We start from the raw sequence: 20,749 nt of genomic DNA on the forward strand, positions 1-20,749 counted from the left end.
CAGATGGCATGGAGGCTTTAGATAGTTAATGAATAATGCTTCAGTGTTTATTCAAGAGTAAATCCTGAAAAGAAGGAAGGGAGAAAGAGAGGGAGGAAGGGAGGAAGGAAGGGAGGAAGGAGGAAAGGAGGGAAGAAAGGAAGGAAGGAAGGAAGAAAGGAAGGAAGGAAGGAAAGTGGCTGCATGAACTTGGGTTTCTTTCCAAATCAAGGACATTTAACATCACCAAAAAAACACCATTCTCCTGTTTTCGAGGCACTGAATGGATGAGACTAGTAGAAAATTACCTTCAGAGAAATCAGCACTGTTTGATCAGTATGTAACTTGGTGTGATAGAGCACAGAGACTTGTGACAGGATGACTGTCTTCCTTTCTTTCTGATTTTCGAGGCTGTGTCTCAATCCATTGCAGGAATTAGCCTCTGTGTGTGCTCCTTCTCTGATCGTTACATAAAAAGAAGCTCAGAATCCCCCAAACGAACATGATAGACCAAAGATAAAATCTTCGTTTCGATTCTTTTTAAGAACATATGCATTTCATTTTTACTTTATACTCTCCTATTTTAACATAGGTTTTTGTTGTTGTTTTTATATTTACTTATCTTAGCCTTACGGACAGGTAAATTCATGCATTATCTGTTCTCTGTCCCAGAAATATAACAGCACAGTATGTATTATTATTATTTTTTTTCAGTGGAGATGACTAGTTTTAACTGTTATAAATTCTTTACTGATTTTTATTAATTTTGAAAGATCCATACACAGATGTGTCAAATTAAGGTGTAAGAACTCAAACCACATTAAAAGTTAATACTGAACTGCTACTGAAAGATTCCTAGTAGTTCGCTTTGAATTGTAGCATGGACATTTTTGTGTGATGTGTGATATGGAAATCAATTTGTATATATACAATTCAGGACAGAAATTATGTTTTTAAAGTGGATTGGAATATCCACGCATGGATAATCTGCAAGTTGGACAAGTTGTATCAACTTGCACTGAACTTTGCAAGGTAATAACTTTCTAGGTGTAAATAAGAAGATACCAGCCTGTGTGTATGATCATCATCCTTCAAATTCTTCTTTTTTTTTTCTAGATTGCTGAACTACTTTTTCCCTTTACCATGAATTTTTCATGGAAAGTTTGGTTAAAAATATTTTGACATTTCAGAGAAATGTGGCCAGCTCTAGGAATTGATCTGTATTTATCTTTACTGCACCAAAATCAATGGAACTTATTAAAGCAGTAAAATTAATTTGGGAATAGCGTCCAAATGGAAAACATAATAAAATGAAAGCTGTTTAAATTTTTCTGAGTTTCAGGGTTCAGTAATACTTTTCATCAATATTGATGTGTGGAAGTAATAACAGCATATTTGCCTTTCCTAGCTTCTAAGTATGTTCACTTTGCACAGGGCATCTCAGTGTTGTGCAAAGCCCAAGGCACCACCAGGCGGCTCTGCTCGCTGCATGCAAAGCTCGCTGTGCAACTGGCAGCCTGGCACAGTGCTGCAGCCCAGCTGCTATCTCTGTGGAGGGAGAAGTCACTGCAGTGAGCAGGAGACCCAGTTTACTTTAAGTGATTTTAAGAGCAATTCCAGCCATCTCTTTTTCTTTTTTCTTTTATTTTTTATTCCATACTTCCCATTTCTGCTCTGGTCAGCACAATGCAGTTGGATTTTGCTGTATCTTCACCTGCAGTACAAATCTCAACTCCACTGTTAACAAGTGGTATTTTAAACTGAGTCTGTGTGTGTTCTGTGCAATTGAGTAACCCACCCTACAGAACTTACATAAAATCCTGAATAGAAGGTGGGAGAATGATGGTAACATGCTGGAACAGGTTGCCCAAGGAGGTTGTGGATGCCCCATCCCTGGAGGCATTCAAGGTCAGGATGGATGTGGCTCTGGGCAGCCTGGTTGGCAACCCTGCACGTAGCAGGGGGGTTGAAACTAGATAGTCACTGAGGTCCTTTTCAACCCAGGCCATTCTATGATTCTATGAAGCAGAGAAGGATGGCTATGATAACTGCACTGCTCATATGCTATCCCTGGGTATACAGCTACTCTGCTGCTGAAGATGTGTTTCCTTTTTAAAAGCTAGTCCATGAGTTATGTATATGAAAATACAGTGATCCTTTTGAATTTTATTTTCTGTCATTCAGAAATATATGCAGATATGATAGCCTCTGAATAGAAAGGCAGGGTTTTGACATTATCTGAACTAGGCCCAAGTCAATCATTAGACTGATTGGAGCACGTGTCCTTTGAGGAGAAGTTGAGAGGGCTGAGCCTATTCAGGCTGGAGTGAAGGTGGTCCAGGGGGAACTCCATCAATGTATACAAATATCTGAAGGGTGAATGCAGAGGGTGGAGCCAGGCTCTTTTCGGGAATGCCTGGTGTGATGTCAAGAAGCAATGAGCAAATACTGAAGAAAAGGGTGTTGCATATGTACACCAGGAAGCACTTCTGTGCTGCAGGGGAGATGGGGAGCAGGTACAGGTTGCTCAGAGGGGTTGTGGGGTCTCCTCTTTGGGGTGTCTTCAATATCTGCTTAGACATGGGCTCTGGGCACTAGCTTGGGGCTGCCCTGCTTGAGGAGAGATTGGACAAGATGGCCTCCACGTGTCCCTTCCAACTTGCACCATTCTGTGATTAAACTGAAAGTTGGGCAAAAAAAAAAAAAAAAACAGCCTTGTGCTCTAACTGTTAGTTCTCCTGACGTTTGCTTCCTAGATAACTCTGGATAATGTGTTACCAGTGAAAAATGATAGGTAGATAAAGAATATGAAATAAAAATGCAAAATACTTGAAACTAATTGCTAATGAAAAGTATAGACGTTGAGTTTGGTAGACACTGTGCAAGGAGCACGCTGAGAGAAAATTCAATGTAGTGCAGATAACATATGAGAAGGAAAGCAGAATGTTTTGAATACACTTTCCACGAGTACATTATGCACTCAATTCCTGTGGTTTTGTGTTTGTAAATTCCATAGCAAAGTTACTGCAGCATTATAAATAATAAAATAACCTTCTGACACTACTTCCCCTCGTTTTGTAGGCTCTATCCCTCAGCAAATACTAGCATATGCAGATGTCTTGTCATATCAAAATGTAAATTGCATCTTGATGTTACATGATGTGTTGTGTTATACCTTTTAAAATAAAGCAAGAATATCCATGGGAGGAAGGAAATCAGGAAAAATATGAAGAAAAGTTCTGCTATTTAAATTTGAAGAACATTTCTGAGAGCTGAATGAACAAAAAGTATAAGCATGAAAGGCATCTGTGCTCTGACAAGTGTTGTGAGGGATCCCTCACCTTTGTTTGGGCTATCTGTAGAAGCAAGTTCATTGCCAAGCAGTTCTCCTTGTGGCTGCCTTCATTTTGGATAAAGTAATGCTCTTTTAGGGTTGTCAGTAAGTAAAAAACTTCCATGTGAAGGGATATAGGATCCAGTGTTTTGTAAAATACTTCCAAATATCTATTATTAATAAAGGACTTGTAGTTTGGTTCTTTTAGGGGCTTTTTTATTGCCTTTCTGGAGGGGTGAGATGAGGGAAGGCACTAAATCTGACAGCTTGCTAGGAACGGGGAGACGTTGTGAGAAGCGCTGTTAAGGAGATTATGTTATCTCTCCAGAACAGAGAATGCTGTGGTCAACGGGAAATCAATTTCCGAGGGTGCTACAGTAAATTTGTCTTGTAACTGAAAACTTTCTAATTGCTGCCCCAAGGGAACAGTAAGCTGAAAACCAAGCAGATGGTTTCTCCTCCTTTTCCCTCCTTTGATTCTGTCTAAATTACCTCTAGCTTCCCAGTAACTTTGTGCATTAAACGTTTGCAAATGCTTAACACTATTGTAGTTGTTCTCACTTGTACAGTAACTTTGCTGCTCAGAAGCCAGATGTTGTTCTGCAAGTTCTGGGAGATAGAGCCTCTACTCTGAGCTGTAGCATCAGTAATTATTATGAAGGAGAAAAGAAGTTCTATTCCATGCTACACAGCAGAAACAGCAGAAACATTACATCTTTTTTCTTTCTTTTTTTTCTCCCCAAGAAGAGGCATAAAGAGCTGTCTCTCCTCTCCTCTCCTCTCCTCTCCTCTCCTCTCCTCTCCTCTCCTCTCCTCTCCTCTCCTCTCCTCTCCTCTCCTCTCCTCTCCTCTCCTCTCCTCCCCTCCCCTCCCCTCCCCTCCCCTCCCCTCCCCTCCCCTCCCCTCCCCTTTTTTCCTTCAATTCATTGAGAGTTTTGGCACTCATGGTACCTGAAAGCGTCCTAGCCTAGTTTTTATCACTTATTGCTTTATTTATGATTTGTGGATAATATTAAACAAAATGAAAAGGCCTGGCATAAATACTACAAAGTGTGTTATAAGGGCTTTGGGATATATCTGGTTGTGATTAAGAGACTACAAAGATTAAAATGTGTTGACAGTTAGCTTTCTTTGTTCTGAAATTTGGTCTGGGTGTGAGTGGTAGTCTGTGAAGAAGGAATGGAAAAACATAACAACCTCTGTGTTGTTACAAAGATCTTCTTGTGGTCAAGCTCCAGCTTCAACAAAATGCTAAAAGGCTGGCTGAAGTTCAAGGATAAAGATGAGTGGAATAGTGAGTGAAATGTGAGCTGTGGTTTTAATTTGGAGCCCCCTGAAAAATTCTCTGTGTTGATACTATGCACCCCTTTGAAACTTAGGAAAAAAATTGACGAGGAAAAGTTCAACTTTCCTGACCATATTTTGCAACTGCATTTTGCTCCAAAAACACATTTTTGTTTAGTTAGATTATATGCTCCTTGCCAGCACAGGTAATCATGATCAGATATATAGATCACTCTGGAAGTAATGCCTCCTACTTATTTCCATGGAAAATACAACAGGTACAAAAACCACAACACTGTTCGATAGAGCATATTCTCAGCTCCAAAACACTGTTTTTCAACATAGTCACCACCATTAGCTATGCATTTTTTCCAGCAATGGAGAAGAGCCTACATGCTGTGCTTGTAAAAGTCTGCACTAGCAGATGATCCAGTGTCACTGTCACCACTGCTGCATTGCACCACTTACTGCTTCACTCACATACACTGTTTGGTCTCCATAAACATTTAGCAAGTGTTGATGGATGTCAATGGGTGCATTTTTTTCTACATAGAAAAATTAAATGCCACACTTTTGCTTCATATGCACTTCCATGTTAGACACCATGTTGTCAGACTGCCCCTCTGCTGCCATCTGTCACAGGGCAACAAAATATAGTAGGATATTGTTAGGAAGGTTCGACTTCTACTGCCATACCACCAACATCCGCCTCTGGTGTCATGGGCTAACATAATGACATAGAAGGCGTTACTTTTGGAGCAGCCCTCACGGTACACCAATTACTCACAAGCAAACTGCATAGATTACTAAATCATCTAAAATACCTGTCACAAATTAGCTGCTAAACAAAGCACACAGTATCACACTAGTAACTAACTGTTAATTTTAGAAATGTCTAAATACCACTCCAAAAAGCAATAAACAAATTAATCACTGTTTGGAATATTAATCGCAAAGTATTTAATTGTAACACAATTGAAAATTAAAAACAGAATTGTCATTTTGAATGTCATGTGGTAAAATTAACATGAATTAAATATATCTGGCCTGGAATTGCTTGCATTTTTCAAGAAAATTCTTTTCCAGTGAGAAAATACAAAAATTTCTCTTGAACTTAATGGGAGATTTTCTTGTGTATGTGCTCTTAATTTGAGCATTTCCTGTAAATGAGGAAAATTATTTTCAACAAGAAATAATAATAACTGTATTATACAATAGTTGCTTGGTGTTTTAAAATTTCAAAGTGGTAGAACCATACTCGTATTTTATCTACAGTGAAAAAAGTTATGGAAATGCATGGTTGCCTCTTAGTATTACGTTAGCGTAATTACATTAGATCTGTGAAATGTACTGAAAATTTATAGAGAAGCTTCTCTAACCATCATAAGCTTTCGTAAAGACAGTGATTGCTAACAGGTACTTGTTTTACTGTAGAAATTGCGAGTTGCAGTCAGGATGCAAATCCATTTCCTCTCCACAAACCTAAAATCAAAGGATAGACTTTGCAATAGGTAGTGAAAGCCAGATTCTGTCCAGTTCATGTACTGCGGTCACTCTAAAGACTGATCCCTCCTCAGCAATATAGATGAAAGCATCCCTATAGTTAAGCAGATGATTTCTTGCTTTCTTGATGTGATCATCTATTTTATGTCCTGAAAACTACTTTCACATCCTTTCTCTGGTTGGAAGAAAATGGTTGGCATCCAGCTTTCAGACTGGGGGTCTGGAACAAGCATCCTTAAGCTGAAGGATGTACAGTGTGGGCAGGCAGCCAGAATGACCTTGTTGTTTTTTTTTTTTGTTGTTGTTGTTGTTTTTGTTTTTGCCTAGGATGATTTCCCAGTTTCAGTTCATTGAAGCAGTGGTGCAATGCATAACCTCCTGGCAGAGAATGTATTTGTGCATGCATTTGCTCAACAACCAAGCCATAAATTCACCTGTGTTCCTTTTAACACACTTAGATGGAAACAAATATGTATTAAACAGGTTTTTGAAATTAAATTTGATGAGTTTGAAAAGCTTCATTTCTCTCATACCTCATATCTGAGTCTGTTTGGAGCAGCTACTTGAGAAAACAGATCTTCTAAATTGTATTCTTAGCTCCTGATGCACTCTTTGAGTTACTTAGTATTCTATTTACAAAATGCTCCTCTAAGAATTTGATGAAGAGCAGTGATTAGGTACAGGAAGTGCTGGCGTTTTTTTTTATTTCAGTTTTATGTATGTTAATGCTCACTTGCAATTTTCATGAAGCTGTTGCGTGTGCAATGTGAGGTAGACAGCACTATCCTGTAATAAACCATATGACTGCAATAGAAATGACTTTGGTGGGAGAGAATGGAGTATATGTCTTTTTCATCAGAGAGGTAAAATGAAGGTAGAAGGATTCACATTGCTTCTAGAAGTGAAGTAATCCTAAATTCTGTTGTTAGTCATGAAAATGTGTAAATGCATTTTGTAGAATAACCCCCCATTCCCCAGTTGGCTGAAAGTCTTATTATATGTAGCTTTCTGGTTTGAACGGCTGTTTTAAAATACTTTTCTCACGCTCTGTGTTATAAAAAGGCAGGAGGATTTGTGTCATTTCCATTTTTTTTTCTTTTCTTTTTGTATCTGTGTCATGTGTAAAATGCACCACACTGTGGTGACAGCTTCTTTTGTTTATTTTTGTAGGCTTGACTTGAAGACGGTTTCATCCCAAAAGAATCAGCTAGCAAGATCTGGACAGTCTTCTTTCTAAGGGGAATCATGTCTGAGATTGACTATGAGAAGTTAGCTGAAATAGGTAAATATTTTTTATTATACTTTAAATGGCTTCTCTGTAGAGTCACAGGTGATTTAATAGAGCATCTTGAGTAAGGGAGAGGCTTCACCAGCATTTTGTAATGCATCTTGAAGCAATCCAATATGAGTTACAGCCACTGTACTCATGTGTACCCTATTAAAGCCATTAGAGTTGAAGGTTAGTTTAATACATGCAGCTTTTATGAATTATTGGTAGATGTTCCCAGTGCAATTCTAAGCCATTGGAATATCACCATCTTCACATATTGTGGCACAAATGGGAGTCATTACTCCAAAGAGACAAGTATTGAATGAGTATAGAGATTGCTGTATTGCATGTTATTTCCAAAGATGTTAGTTGCAATGAGCAATATGGCCGTGGCATTAGAGGGCTCATCATTTTGAAAGATCTGTGTTATATGGGGTTTTTTTTTCCGCCCTGAGTTTTGGAGGATTCCAGGCTAAATCCCAAAGCAAGAATCCTTTTTTTTTTTTTTCTTTTTCTTTTTCCCCCCTCTACCCCAGTCTCCTGATCCTCTACGTAGCTCTGATCTCCCCACACACAACTTTCAGCAACAAGCAATTTTCCAGTCAGTTTTGGCAAGCTCTCAATCAGGACCTTTGTCGTTTCTTCCAGCCAGGGCTGAACAGCAGCAGCAACGTGCATGGTAACAGATGATCCTCTGCTATGGCTCATGAAGCAGGGCAATAAACTCCTGGCACTGAGTGAGAAAAATGGAGCTCAGGTCTCCCTCAGTCTGGAACACTGAATCTTCTTTTTTGTTTGTATATATTAGGAAATGTCTCTTGAGCTCCAGTCCTCTTGTTCACGCATGTGGAGAGGAGGAAAAGAAAAAGAATAAATAATTATTTTACTAGGTTAGTTTTAACTTGCTTTTCAGTAGTTTGTGACTACTGCTGGGGCTACCCTAGTCCCTGTGAATAACTGCAGCAGAAATGGGCATGCGTATTTTTCTTCCCTTGCTCTTTGCTGCATCTCAAAGCCAGGTAGCTTTTTGGAAGCACACCTATCACTATGCATAGTACAAAATGAATTTTTACAGAAGGGATTGCTCCCAACCTCTCTGCACTAAAGACTATAGGTAGCATATCTGTTGTTTCAATTGTTTAATATAAATGCACATTTCACTTCTATTAATACTTGTTAAGTTTCAATGGATTCTAGTGAATAGTTCATGTTTCTTGCTTTGTAACTCCACCTACACAGATTTTCTATTTTCTTCTCTCTCCCTGTTTTTGCTGTTTGTTACTTTAGGTGGTTAAGTGTTCAGACATGAAAATTTACTAAACAAAACAGCATTTTTCTTTTTCAGATTTGTATTTGACTTTAAATATATAAAAGTAAAGAAAAAAAAAAGTGAAATTTGGGTATGGGGTTATATTTGTATTGTTATTCCTGGCTCTTGAGGAAATAAAAATCCTTCTCCAAGGTGAAAGAATACATTTCCAGTTAAGGTTAGTGTAGATCTTTATATATGATATGCTTCTAAAAGGTAGAAAAACACACGTTGTGGTGATAACATGAGGAGGACTGATGGTATAATTATTTTTCCTAAGATTAATAGGACTTCTGTTTATTTTCTGAGGAGCTTGAATGTGAATTGAAACATAAAGAAACTTAAGAAAAAATACACTTTCCTGACTGTTCTTTGTCCTTGAGAAGCCCAGCCATTAGTGACATTTTTCATCATTTTGAAAGGTGTTTTTGGTACAAATCATGTTGAAATAAAAATGAAACCATGAAGCTCTCATGTAGCTGTTTATAGAATGGAAAGCTACTGGGAAACCATGAGTTAAAAACATTGCAAAAAAATTTAGTGAGAGTCTTTCTCTAACGCATCCTAGCTACTGATACTAAATCTGGCTGAAATCAATGCCTAATATATTCTCTCTGCCCTAGTATATCTCGTATGGTGGTCAAGGCATATAAAATATATAGATGATCAGAATGCAAAAGTTCTTGAGGGACTTAAGTGACACCAATAGTGTTACAGATAAACTTTTTGATTCCGTAGTACTAGAAGTTACATAATAAAAGAGGTGGATGATGTACAGGGGGTGCTGCACCCTATCAGAACATTAGTTTTTCTCTTTACGTGTATGTTTTCCTCTCATAAGCCATCAAGACATTTGTGTGCCAGTGTGTCAGTATAATGTTATTCCAGTCAGTTTCTAGAAAACATTCACTTGTGTAGTTCAGCAACATTAACGGCAGCAATTGTCCCAGAATCTGTTTGTTTGGATTGGTACTTTGGTACTTTCCTTTTTTGTACTGAGCAATGGTTTGGAAAAAGCTTTGGGAAAACAAGCCAAACCAAGCTCTGGATCAAGACTGAATAATAATGAATCGCTAATTTTAGTGCAAAATAGATCTAACTTGAGAATCTAGTCCAGAAGTGAAAAGGTGTCCATGGATTTCATTGGGTTTTTGAGCTGATATTTATATCTTACCTTGGCCTCTAGCTGGTGTACGTGATGGATGGAGATCTGACTGCCTCATCTACTGCAAGTTTTGAACATTGAATTCACACTGACTTCAAGGAAATTGTAGATTTTGATGGAACTAAATGGAGGTTTATTGGTACTTCAGTATCTTTGTGCAAGGTATCTTCATGCAGGTCTGCTTTCAGAGAGTGTTATGGAACAGCTGTCAATGCACATTAGCATACTGAAACTTTGACTTCCCCATTTGGACACCCTTGAAGCATAAGAGAAGATGTAGATGGATAAAAGAAGCAGATTGCGAGAGTGTAAGAAATGACAAGACAACACTAGCAATTGTGAATAGCAAGGTCACAGCATGCCAGCTGTCCAGCCATTGTCAAGATTTTTATGCCTATCACAGCAGATACTATTTTTAAGGAAGACGTGAAGGTTGTTTTGAGTTATTAAATGGTTGTTTTTCCCACACATGAAAATGGGGATGAAGGAAGAAACTGACTTGAAAATATATCAACTGGTATTTTTGTCTGAGCTAAAATTCAAGCCTTCAGTAATTAATCAGAAGCAAAAGTTTTTCTTTGTTCATTAGCACTTAAGCATTCTTTCTTGCTTCTTTAGAACTACAGAAAGATGAAGCAGAAGATACACAGTCAGGACAAGAGAAAACATTTACGTCTCCACCACTTGAGGATCCTGAGCTAGATATCAATCATCCCTACTATGATGTTGCAAGACATGGCATCATCCAGTTAGCAGGTATATTTGGACAAAAAGCATAACTTCAGCATACTGAACCCCTTAACACAGTTTTCTCACAGTACTCCTCAAGGTGATGCATTGTAATTGTACTGATGTTTTCAGCCTTCATCCTGAAAAGCAGCTGAATAGTCAAATGTTACCCTTTGCTTTTCTAGGGATGACTTATGAGTGAAATGCTTGAGCTTAATCTTATTTTAAAATACGATCATAAAAATATACTATAATTGAAGGCCTAACTGTGGCTATAACAGAACTGCACTTTGTTTTGATGATAAGTTGTTTTGGTTTTTTGAACAACCTGAAGTGTTATGAGGCCACACACGTACTCATGCAAACTTTTTCTAGTTTGCTCAGGAAAGAGCATACAGCTGAAGAGATATGGGCTACTGTATAAAAGCTAATAAAAGGCCAAAAGGAAGCCATTGACAAAAATTTTAACTGTATTTATCACTAGACTCTCTGTTGTGCTATGGAGAGAAACTATGGTTACATAACATATTTGAGTATTGGTTCATTTGGTGCTTACAGTTATTTATATTTAAAGCATTTTGGCAACACAACATTCAGATGCATGAAATAAAAGGCATACATATGAAGTGTATACATATAAGTATACACTGCATGTCATTTTACCCATTTGATTTGCTTTTGACATTAATGCTTTTGTTAATGTAATATTAACCACAATGCTCAACTACAATTACATTACACAGTAAGATGTAAACAACAATATTTAATACGGCTCATCCATATTAATACAGCTCATCCGTTCAGGGAACATTTGGATGTTGTGTTGAGGGACACGGTTTAGCGAGAACCATTGGTGAAGGGCGAATGGTTGGACTGGATAATCCTGTGGGTCTTCTCCAATCTTGGTGATTCTATGATTCTATGATCCGAAAGAAGTCTAAGAGTGTGTTATCTCGTGCACGTTTTTTGCCTACGTTGTGATTTTTCTGGAAAATGGTGAACTTTGGTTATATGTATTTACCTTCCTGAATTTGAGCCATAAACAGGATGCCATCCAGGTGAATATGAACTTCAGCAAAACCAGTCCTCAGAAGAGGTTTCATTGAATAGGGTTGTGAAAAATGTAAATTACTTCTGATTACAGAAGACTTTTACTCATACTAATGTCTCTTCTTGAGGCTTGCTGTACAGGGATAATAATTAAATTTTACCTTCATCAAAACTAACTCCACAACATAAGATTGATGTCCATAAACAAGGGAATAACAGATTCGCATTCTTGCAACTCAATAGCTGCTACCTACTAATCCAGTAGGATGTTTCTCACTGAGGCACAAGTTTGGAGATGAAGGAAATACTAATATAAAAGTTAGTAATGAAGTCATTGAAATCAAACTGACAGAGTGTGAAATAGATGTGTTAACAGACACACTGGATACACCAGAGTTACTGTAACTGTCCATCTAAGAACCTCTCCCATCTGCTGTATTACGCAGTTCTATATGATTATGTTTTAAAAGAAATCTCTTCAAGACTTTTTACTTCTGCTATTATACACAGGATTGAATTGTGATGTGCCATATATTTATTTACTTCTTCAACCTTAGTTAAAATGCATGATTATTTAGTAAACATTTGTTTCTGGTCCTTCGTGCTCATTCACTCAAAGCTGGCCTGGAAGTCAGAAACACTTGGCACTTGGTTTAGCTAGTGTTATTTCTAAAGTGTCCTTGTGTGCTTATCGTGCTTGGAGTAATCACTGTGATTTTTGCAGCTGCCAGATGACGAGCCTAAGCCTGGGTCTGTATTTTGAAAAAGCTCCTCTTCTCTGTCCCTCTGTACTGGAGGAAAAGAGGGCAAGTTGGCAGTCTTAATATGCTCAGCCTGAATCACTGAGAAATACCCTGCTGATTTTGAAAAGAAAATAAGTAATAGTTCACTAATTACTGTGGCATACAAAACTGGTATCTCTGGTAGTCTTAGACTTACACTACCATTTGTCTCAGAAGAGCTAAAACAGTGGGGGAACTCAAAATTCACCATCTCATTCATTTTTTAATTAGATGGTGAAATATACTGGAACAGCAATTCTTAATCTTTTCCACTCTTCCACTGCTGGTGAAACAGAGTACACGTGGTGGGGACAGAGTGATAATCAGCCTGTCCATTCCCAAATAGTCTCATCTGCTTTCATTTCATGTGTATTCCTTCTCCTTATTCCTGTATTAGAGAATGGGAACGTGCTTCAATGCAGTTGGAGTGAAAACCACAGTGGTTTTTAGAGACTTTCTGATAGTGGTAGCATCCATTGATTCTTTTTGGAACTTGTTCCATACCAGTGTTTGTTTCTAATACAACCAAAACATCAGTTGTACTCTAAATTTGCTTAAGTATTCACAAGATGAGCCTTGGCTGAAATGTTAGTTCATCTGTGTTGGTTTTCTCCTTTCTACTGTAGTCTTCTGTAGGGAAAAAGGTCCTCCAGCCTTTGTCTAAGCTTAGAAAAGAGTGACTTTAGCTGCCATTTCAGTCAGAAACATGTGATGGGATTTTGCAAGCCTACAGAACAATTAAAATGTGAAGCACAAGCCAGGAACTGTTCTTAAGAATGCCGTGTATGCGCATTTAAAATAATTCTGATGGTAGAGTGCAAGATGAGAACACAGAGGTGTGCACATGAATGCAGAACGTGAGGAACGTAAAATACTATCCAAAGATATGCTTCACCTCTGCAAAAGGAGACCTCCTTGTCCCCACTGTTAATGAGTGGAATCAGGTTTGGATGCTTTCTGGGTTTACATTCAAGAGAGGAAAAGATGAGCTCTTCAGATCTCCTTCCCATCTTAGAAAAGGTCAAACAATGCTTTTGACATGGGTCACTTTAAAATGATTCATACCTAGCTAATAATGATTTCAGTAATCTCTTTGAATAAGACAAAGTGTAATTTCAGCACTTTGAATGCTTGTTTTAGAGGAATTCTGAAAGCTGCTCCTTCAGGTTTGATTCTGTGATTGAAAGACAATGAGATTATTGTGTGAAGTGAAGAAGAAAAAGGAATTTAGGTAAAAATATTTGCAGTGATTTACCCATCTCTTACTATGATCTAATTTCCAGCACTTATTTAAAAGAAAAAAATCTATGATTCCTCTTCACTTCTCATAAATTGACTTCTTGCTTTCCATAACAATAGCTTTGACTATATGCAAAGGAGATTTCTGCACTGTTCTTATTCAGTGTGAAATGCAATCAATTGTATAAAAATAAGGAGCATTGAGAAAAGGTGTAAACTTTAATTATTTTTTATTAATCACATACTTGTTTATCTCACTAATGGCAATGTACAGCTGGCTCCTGGTTAGCACATGTAAATGGAAACAAGTCTGCAATGCTTGTTCTTATTATTTCCATTTTGAATGAGAAATTTCAGTCCATTTTACTGTTGCCTAAAAAGAAAGTAAACTGGTTTTTGGTTGTGATTAAAAAAAAAGAAAAAAGAAAAGAAAGGGACATACAGGCATATATGATCTTTCTAAGTTGTTTCTATAATATCATTACTGATATCTTTTTGTAGTACCTTTTTTTGAATATATGTTGATTTAGGAGTCTGTCTCTGCCTCTTGTGCTTTCATTAATTGTCAGTTATATCCCTATGAATTTGATTGAACCTTCTGTAACAGAAGCAAAGCATCTTATTAACTCCACATTTTCCTTAGCTTTTCATTATTTTTTTTCCCAGTTATATTTAAAGATTTCAGATATATTCAAGGATTTGAAAGATTGGTTCTTTGAGAAGGACTGTCCATGCTCTTCAAGCTCCCATTCATTTCATGTTCATTTAAGATTTCCGACCAGTGCATTAGAAAGTGATTAGAATAGTGTTATGTCAATCAGACTGTGGAAGAAAGAGTGATGATGTAGATTTTGTGTCTTAGCCTCATTATGTAATTCACTACTGTTTCTCCTTAAAGTCACAAATCTTTATAATTTTCAGTCCATCTCAGTGACAGCTTTGCCACTTCCTGCAGTACTCCTAGGAGCAGACCCAGCGTGTGTAAATTGTAGTGCCAAAATAAAGAGCAAGGTTTAAAGCTTTTATTCTTGAAAGAAAATAAAATGGACAAATAAGTCTTATTTCCAAAAGATATTCCTGAAATCAGGAGCTTTGGTGTTATTTCATAAATTATACCTTCTTATGGGAAACAAGAAACCAACTGGAGAGGCTAAGACTTCCATGTTTTCAAGGACTGAAGGCAGTTTTCAAGAAGGAAACTGAGGGTCTGTAACTTATTTGCAACTCAAGAGCAGACATTAATGAAGGCTTTGCACTTTAGGAAGCCTGTCCTAACAATTTGGCTGTTGTCATTTTAGAAACATGGGTTTAAATCCTTCAGATAGGAATTGAACTTGAATTTTTCACGTGGAGACAGTTTTCCTGTTGTTTCTCCAACTATTTTCTTCAGAATGTAAAATGAAATGAATGGATCTTAATGGCATTTCTTGCTTTTGAATGTCAGGCTGCAAGCAATAGTGTCACTTTTAAAGGCAGAACATAGTTAATTTCATCGAAGTATATAGAGGTGTTTTCATGTTGAGTATGAGAAAATACGGAGATTGAGCCAGGCATACCTGAACTTAGTGGCTGGCTTCAGTAATGGCTTTAACTTAGCCGTGTTTCAACAAATTTTATATACTTAATGGAGAGCATAGAGAAATGTGAATGTTTTATTACACCAAAAGCAAGTTGTCTCTTCACTTTCAGCTGGCCTGAAGAAAATGTGCTGTGGCAAAGCATTTCTCGTAGCCAAAACTGAGAAGAGAGATTCCCATGAAGGAATCTCTGTTGGGTAATCTGTTTTCTGAAGGGAAGGTACAAATGCCTTGATGTAAGAAATCTCTGGAATACTCACTTGTAATTCCTTCCTTTTAGGAAATCATGTGGACATATACTTGATTTTAATTACAATTTTTGCACTTTCTAGAATGAACCTGGTGCAGCACAGGTGCAATCCTCTCACAGAAAGTTGATACCTAAATTATTGGGTGAACAGGAACGGAACTGAGTAACGAACACAGAAAGAAAATGGTATGAAATCAAAACAGGCTGACTCTTGGCACGTAGGGCTGGTGTCACTCCCATTACCCACTTGGGGAATCTAATGTCTATTCTAATGGAAAAACAGCCAGCTCATTATCACAAATTTTGGCCACTTTAAATTCGAAATGTTGAAATATCTATTGTAATGTATTTTCATATGATTGGCCAAGGTAATCAGTGCTAGAAAAAGAAGACTCAGATCTCTACATGAAAACATATTAGCTTCTACTGCTAATGTTGAGACTCAGCTGTGTTATCAGGGCTGTGTGCTTCTTTGCTGACTTGGAAGTTTGTCATTATGGATGGGCGGAGACCTACATAGCATTAATTGTGGGCATATTTACTATCTATTACTCATCCAGTGCGGAACGCAGAACGTTAGTGATTGCTTTTTTGTAATCCCTGATTTCCCCAAGTCACAGGGAACAGGAGGGACCTTGAAAGCACAGTTTGTCTCACCATTTAACACAGTGCAAATGAAGTTATTTTCAGTAACTCAAATCCTAAGAAAGAAACATATGGGAGTAAGTCTTTTCACTATAGTGGCAAGTCCCCTAGAATATGACACAGCTCCTACTCCTATCTCTCACTGAAACCAAAGGCAGAAGTTCCATTCACTTTAGGATCATTCTGTGCTTTCATGCGATAATGACAAGCTTCAGTGAAATAATATATTTAACTTTTATAAAATAGTAATGTTTAGCATCATTAGAAGAAAGGCTTTTAAAAAGTCATACTAAAATTACAGCATTCAAAATCTCTCATTAGTAAATTGGAATGAGCTGTATCATTAGGAAAAAAAAATTCATTTGCAAGATGCAGTAAGTGCTGTACCATCCAAATTCTTAATTAAAAAGCAGAACAGTCCATTTTCCCACTTCCCATTCTTTGTTTCTTAACGTAACTTTTTTTCCTTGGTACTGCAAAGTTTGATATCAGAAGTGATGTATGAATCATGTCTGCTTCAGAGAAATACACACAAATAAAACTCCAGTATTCTGTATTTTAATGGGCATAAATCCTGTTCTGGACACTGCACTCCACACACCCCTCTTTACTCATGAGGTGTAGAGGAGGAGGTTGGCTTGGCAGAAACGAGCTTACAGGAGTGACTCAGCAGTGAGCACAGCTGATAATGCTGAGGCTGTCATCTTTCTATTTACACACTTTACCTATGAGTGTGGCTACTGGATACCAAGTGAGGCAGTGTCCTCCCACCCATAGGCACAGGAAGTCTCTAAGTCATTTTTTGTGTGTGAGAGAAGGATTTCAGCCAAGGGATTTGCCAGTGTGAAAGATGAGAGCATGAACATAGAGAGAGTGGGCTGGGGGAGTTTAGGTGCCCAGGCAGTTAAGGAACTCTGTCTTTGAGAATGCTTCTGGAACTGCTGGAACACAAAAGCAGTGTAGAAGGATAAGGAGGGGAACACAGAAGCATAGAACAGGTTATCATCTGAAGCAGTTCAGTAACCTGGAATAAAATATATTAATATGAAACTACATTTTTTTTTACCTGAAAGTAAATCCCCAAGGGGCAAAACTGAAATTGTGGGTTTTGTTTTTGTTTTTGTTTTTTTACATTGTCTTATGTAAAGAGAGGCATCTTTCGGTTCTAAATTATTTAATTCCAAAGAAAATGCAGGTTTTGTGGGATATATGTATGCTCTGTGCTGATTTAAAATCAACATGCTTCAGGTAATGCTCTTTGTTAAATGTGTAGATAACTGATACTGCCACCCTTCAAACTACACTTTCACGTGTTTGGGCATAAGTTGTATCTTCAAAATTCTGGGCTTCAGTGTGTTTCAAAGTGTGAAGCAAATGGTCTAGAGCAATGAGAATTTTGCAGGGTGCTCAGTCACAGTCCTTCGGGTAGAGGGCAAGGCAGACCTATTTGATGTTGGATCAACACTTCATGTGCCATTTAAAAACTTTTGTGTTTTCCAAATAATTATTGATGCCTATGTGAAAAGAACACCCTCTTTCCTTTTATCAGCTGTCATCGTTAATGGGAAGCCGGCACTGCTTTATTTAGCTTTTAGTCGAGCTGAGGTTCTCATTAACCATTTCTGATTGTGGCTGTTGTTCATGTAGCTCTATGGAGTTGCAGAACAAGGTTTTGTTCTCTGCTATTCTGGTAATTTTGGCAAAGCTATTGCACCCCAGTTTTCTGATTATTGGAACTAGAAAACTTTATATGTGTTCTAAGTGTATCTGTTTACAGTTCTTTTATAAAGGTAGTTATTTTATTCTGCCCTTTAAATCAGGCAGTGGAATGTAACCAACAGTAACAATTAGTGACTCATTTAGTAATTTAACTGGAAACATTTTTAGATTTATTTTGTCCTTAAAAATGATTGTCTAACAAATAAAATATTCTACAGTATACTGTAGCACAGCAGTTTTTCCACAAACAAGTCATGATTTAGAGAACGATCTTTTATTAATGCTTTAATTTAATTTTAGTACATCGTTCATATTAATGCCTTTCGAATTATAATGCCTTTGTAAGTGCTCTGAGAACATCAAACAAGACACTTTAAATAACTTCAGGAAATGAAATTATTGCCTGTTTAAGAACAATATACACACTTACCTGAGTACGTATAATCATGTTGTGGTGCATAACCTTCCTTTAGTGGTGCTTAAGCACCTTATTTAACATGGGAATCAGAATTTATTATTAATGTGACAAGGGGGCATCAAACTATGGTGGATGAAAAAGCACATTCAAGAAAGATAGCAAAAATAAGTAGTAAGCCTGAAAGGGATGGGAAAAAAAGAAGCAGCCAGCAGAGCAAACTACATTCTGGAAGTAAGAAATTCAGGACTAAAGTGATAACTGCCAAAAGTCAAGCTGAGTTATGTCTTTAAAGGATACTAAAGCAAATAGCGAAAGGCTCTTTGGTTGTATAAAGAGAGAAAAAGGAGCAAAATGATCTGTGAAATCAGAGTGGGGTGGACATTGGAGATAATCCAGCTATAGCTGTCAATTTAAATGAATACTTCATCCCAGTTTTCAGTAAAGATGATGTTGATATTATTAGAAAGTCTTTAAGTCCTATTTCTGGTGATCATCTGCAATTCAGTATCTAATTCTTGTCACCCATGTTTAGGAAGGAGGCATTCAGACTGGAGCAGTGTAGAAAACAGTGGGATTAGAGAAGGGAAATTTTTAAAAGAGATGGAAGATCTAACATGTTTATAAGCAGTAAAATGCAGGCTGAGAAGTGATTATTGCCTAGAGATTCCATCAGATTTGTAAACAGTACTGGAGGAGAAGAACGGTTCCAGTTGGATCATATCACTGTCACACAAACAAGCTGGCACAAACTTGCTATGACTTTTAGAACAGAATTGAGGAAAGGAGGTTGCATATTGACATACCAGTGAGCAATAGAACCAAGAGCCGGAAAAATTAACTGGTTTTCAAGATGGAGCCTGACAAGTCAGGAAGGGTTATGGGCACAATTCCTGGTGGAGGCTCAGGCTTGGAGCTGATAATGCAGAAGATGTCTTCCACTCAGCATTCATGAGTAAAAAGTTATTATAAGTTAATCTTGTCTCTTCTATTCCTTTTTCCATATTAAAAACAAGCAAACGAACAAACAAACAAAAAACAATAGTATACCATCATGACCTCTGTATACATGGGATAGAAACTGGGTAAAGCAAATACAAGAATGTTTTTTTTCTTGAGGTGGAATCTGTCAGCTGAGGGTAGCAGTCTTTTCCTAAGTGATAAAAAGAGAAGAATATTTATTATAGTTGGTGGCTTTTCATCAAAAATACATGTTACCAAGCTAGCAGATATTTTCTCATTTAGATGATGTAATTTGATCAGCTTTAGCTGATCTAGTTCATAGTACTGATGTTGATTCAAACAGCTGAAGCTGTTCTACCCAGATTTCATAGAAATGTTCGTATGATTTATTTGTTAAGTTACTCTGTCAAATCTTTAACTTTCCCCCTTTTCTTCTTTGCTTTTTCATTCGAGCTAGATACATATATGTTAAGACATTAACACCTCACAGTCTTCTGTACAGTTACCCTCAATATGATCGTCCTATAAATTCTGAGTGTGGGTTTCCAGATAGTGGAATTTGGCCACTGGGTGGGCACTGGCATTATCACCAGCTTTATCCGCACAAGCAGTGGGTGAAAGTGCCATGAGCCAAAGAGTGCAATGAACTTGAGTGCCACAATACATGCTTTGATGAAGGGATTAAGGAATGGAATCTTGGTGATCTTCAGGTTATGAAAAGCAAAGGTGTTTGCTCTGTTTCTTGTGTTTTAAATGAGATCTGAACATAGTGGTGCTTTTGGGAAATTATCTAAGAAAGCTTAAGCTGGTTAAAAAAAAAAGAAATTGACTCTTGTGTTTGACAGAGCAGATGTCTAAATTGTTTATTGTGCAACAGCAAATAAGGCATGACAAGTTTAAAAACATTACTTCTGTGACTTCCAGAAGGAAAGACACAGTTTCTTTCATGGTTAAATTCTGCAGGAGGATTTAGACGTTCCTTTTCAGGAGCTGCACACTACCAGCCACATTTTGAATAGGCCTTTCTCGGCTTAGTTTGCCTCAGTTGTCCAACAGTTGCATCATTTTACTGCCATGGTGGCCAAATTTATTTCTGTAGGCAACATGTGATTTCCTCGTGAAGTTTCACAGTGTGTTTTGTGTAAAGATGAGAAACACAAAGATTGCCGCAAATACCAGAAAATACAAGCTGCTCCCTCAGATCACTGAGGTCCCTCTGCATGAGTAAATGAGCTTTGTCTTTACTATCTGTTTTGTTCACCAGGTGATGACAATTCTGGAAGGAAGGTGATTACCTTCAGTTGCTGCCGTATGCCCCCCTCCTACCAGCTCAATCATACCAGATTGCTGGAGTAAGTTTCTCTCAATCTCCTGTGTGGACTGCTTTACATTCACAGAATCGCATTTATATGTGAACCTCCTCCAGCTTGTTTCCAGATGAATGAGTTTTCAGAGAGGGAGAAGCAGTAGGCAGTGAGTGAAATGGAAAAATGATGCACTTACTAGTGTTAAGTCAATGAGATGTGGATGAAACTG

At 37.6% G+C, this 20,749-nt stretch overlaps 1 protein-coding gene across 2 annotated transcripts in view; it reads left to right on the forward strand.

Moving 5' to 3' along the window:
• Window positions 1–20,749, forward strand: part of ARHGAP8 (Rho GTPase activating protein 8) — a 76,768-nt gene that overhangs the window by 14,146 nt on the left and 41,873 nt on the right. For both annotated transcript variants that reach the window (NM_001204389.2, XM_025149094.3), the window contains exons 2-4: window positions 7,271–7,382; window positions 10,463–10,600; window positions 20,478–20,565. In NM_001204389.2, the coding sequence (NP_001191318.1) occupies window positions 7,346–7,382; window positions 10,463–10,600; window positions 20,478–20,565 (263 nt within the window). In that variant the 5' untranslated portion in view covers window positions 7,271–7,345. The remainder of the gene's footprint in view (window positions 1–7,270; window positions 7,383–10,462; window positions 10,601–20,477; window positions 20,566–20,749) is intronic.

This window comes from Gallus gallus, chromosome 1, assembly GCF_016699485.2.
Source record: "Gallus gallus isolate bGalGal1 chromosome 1, bGalGal1.mat.broiler.GRCg7b, whole genome shotgun sequence".
NCBI lineage: Eukaryota > Metazoa > Chordata > Aves > Galliformes > Phasianidae > Gallus > Gallus gallus.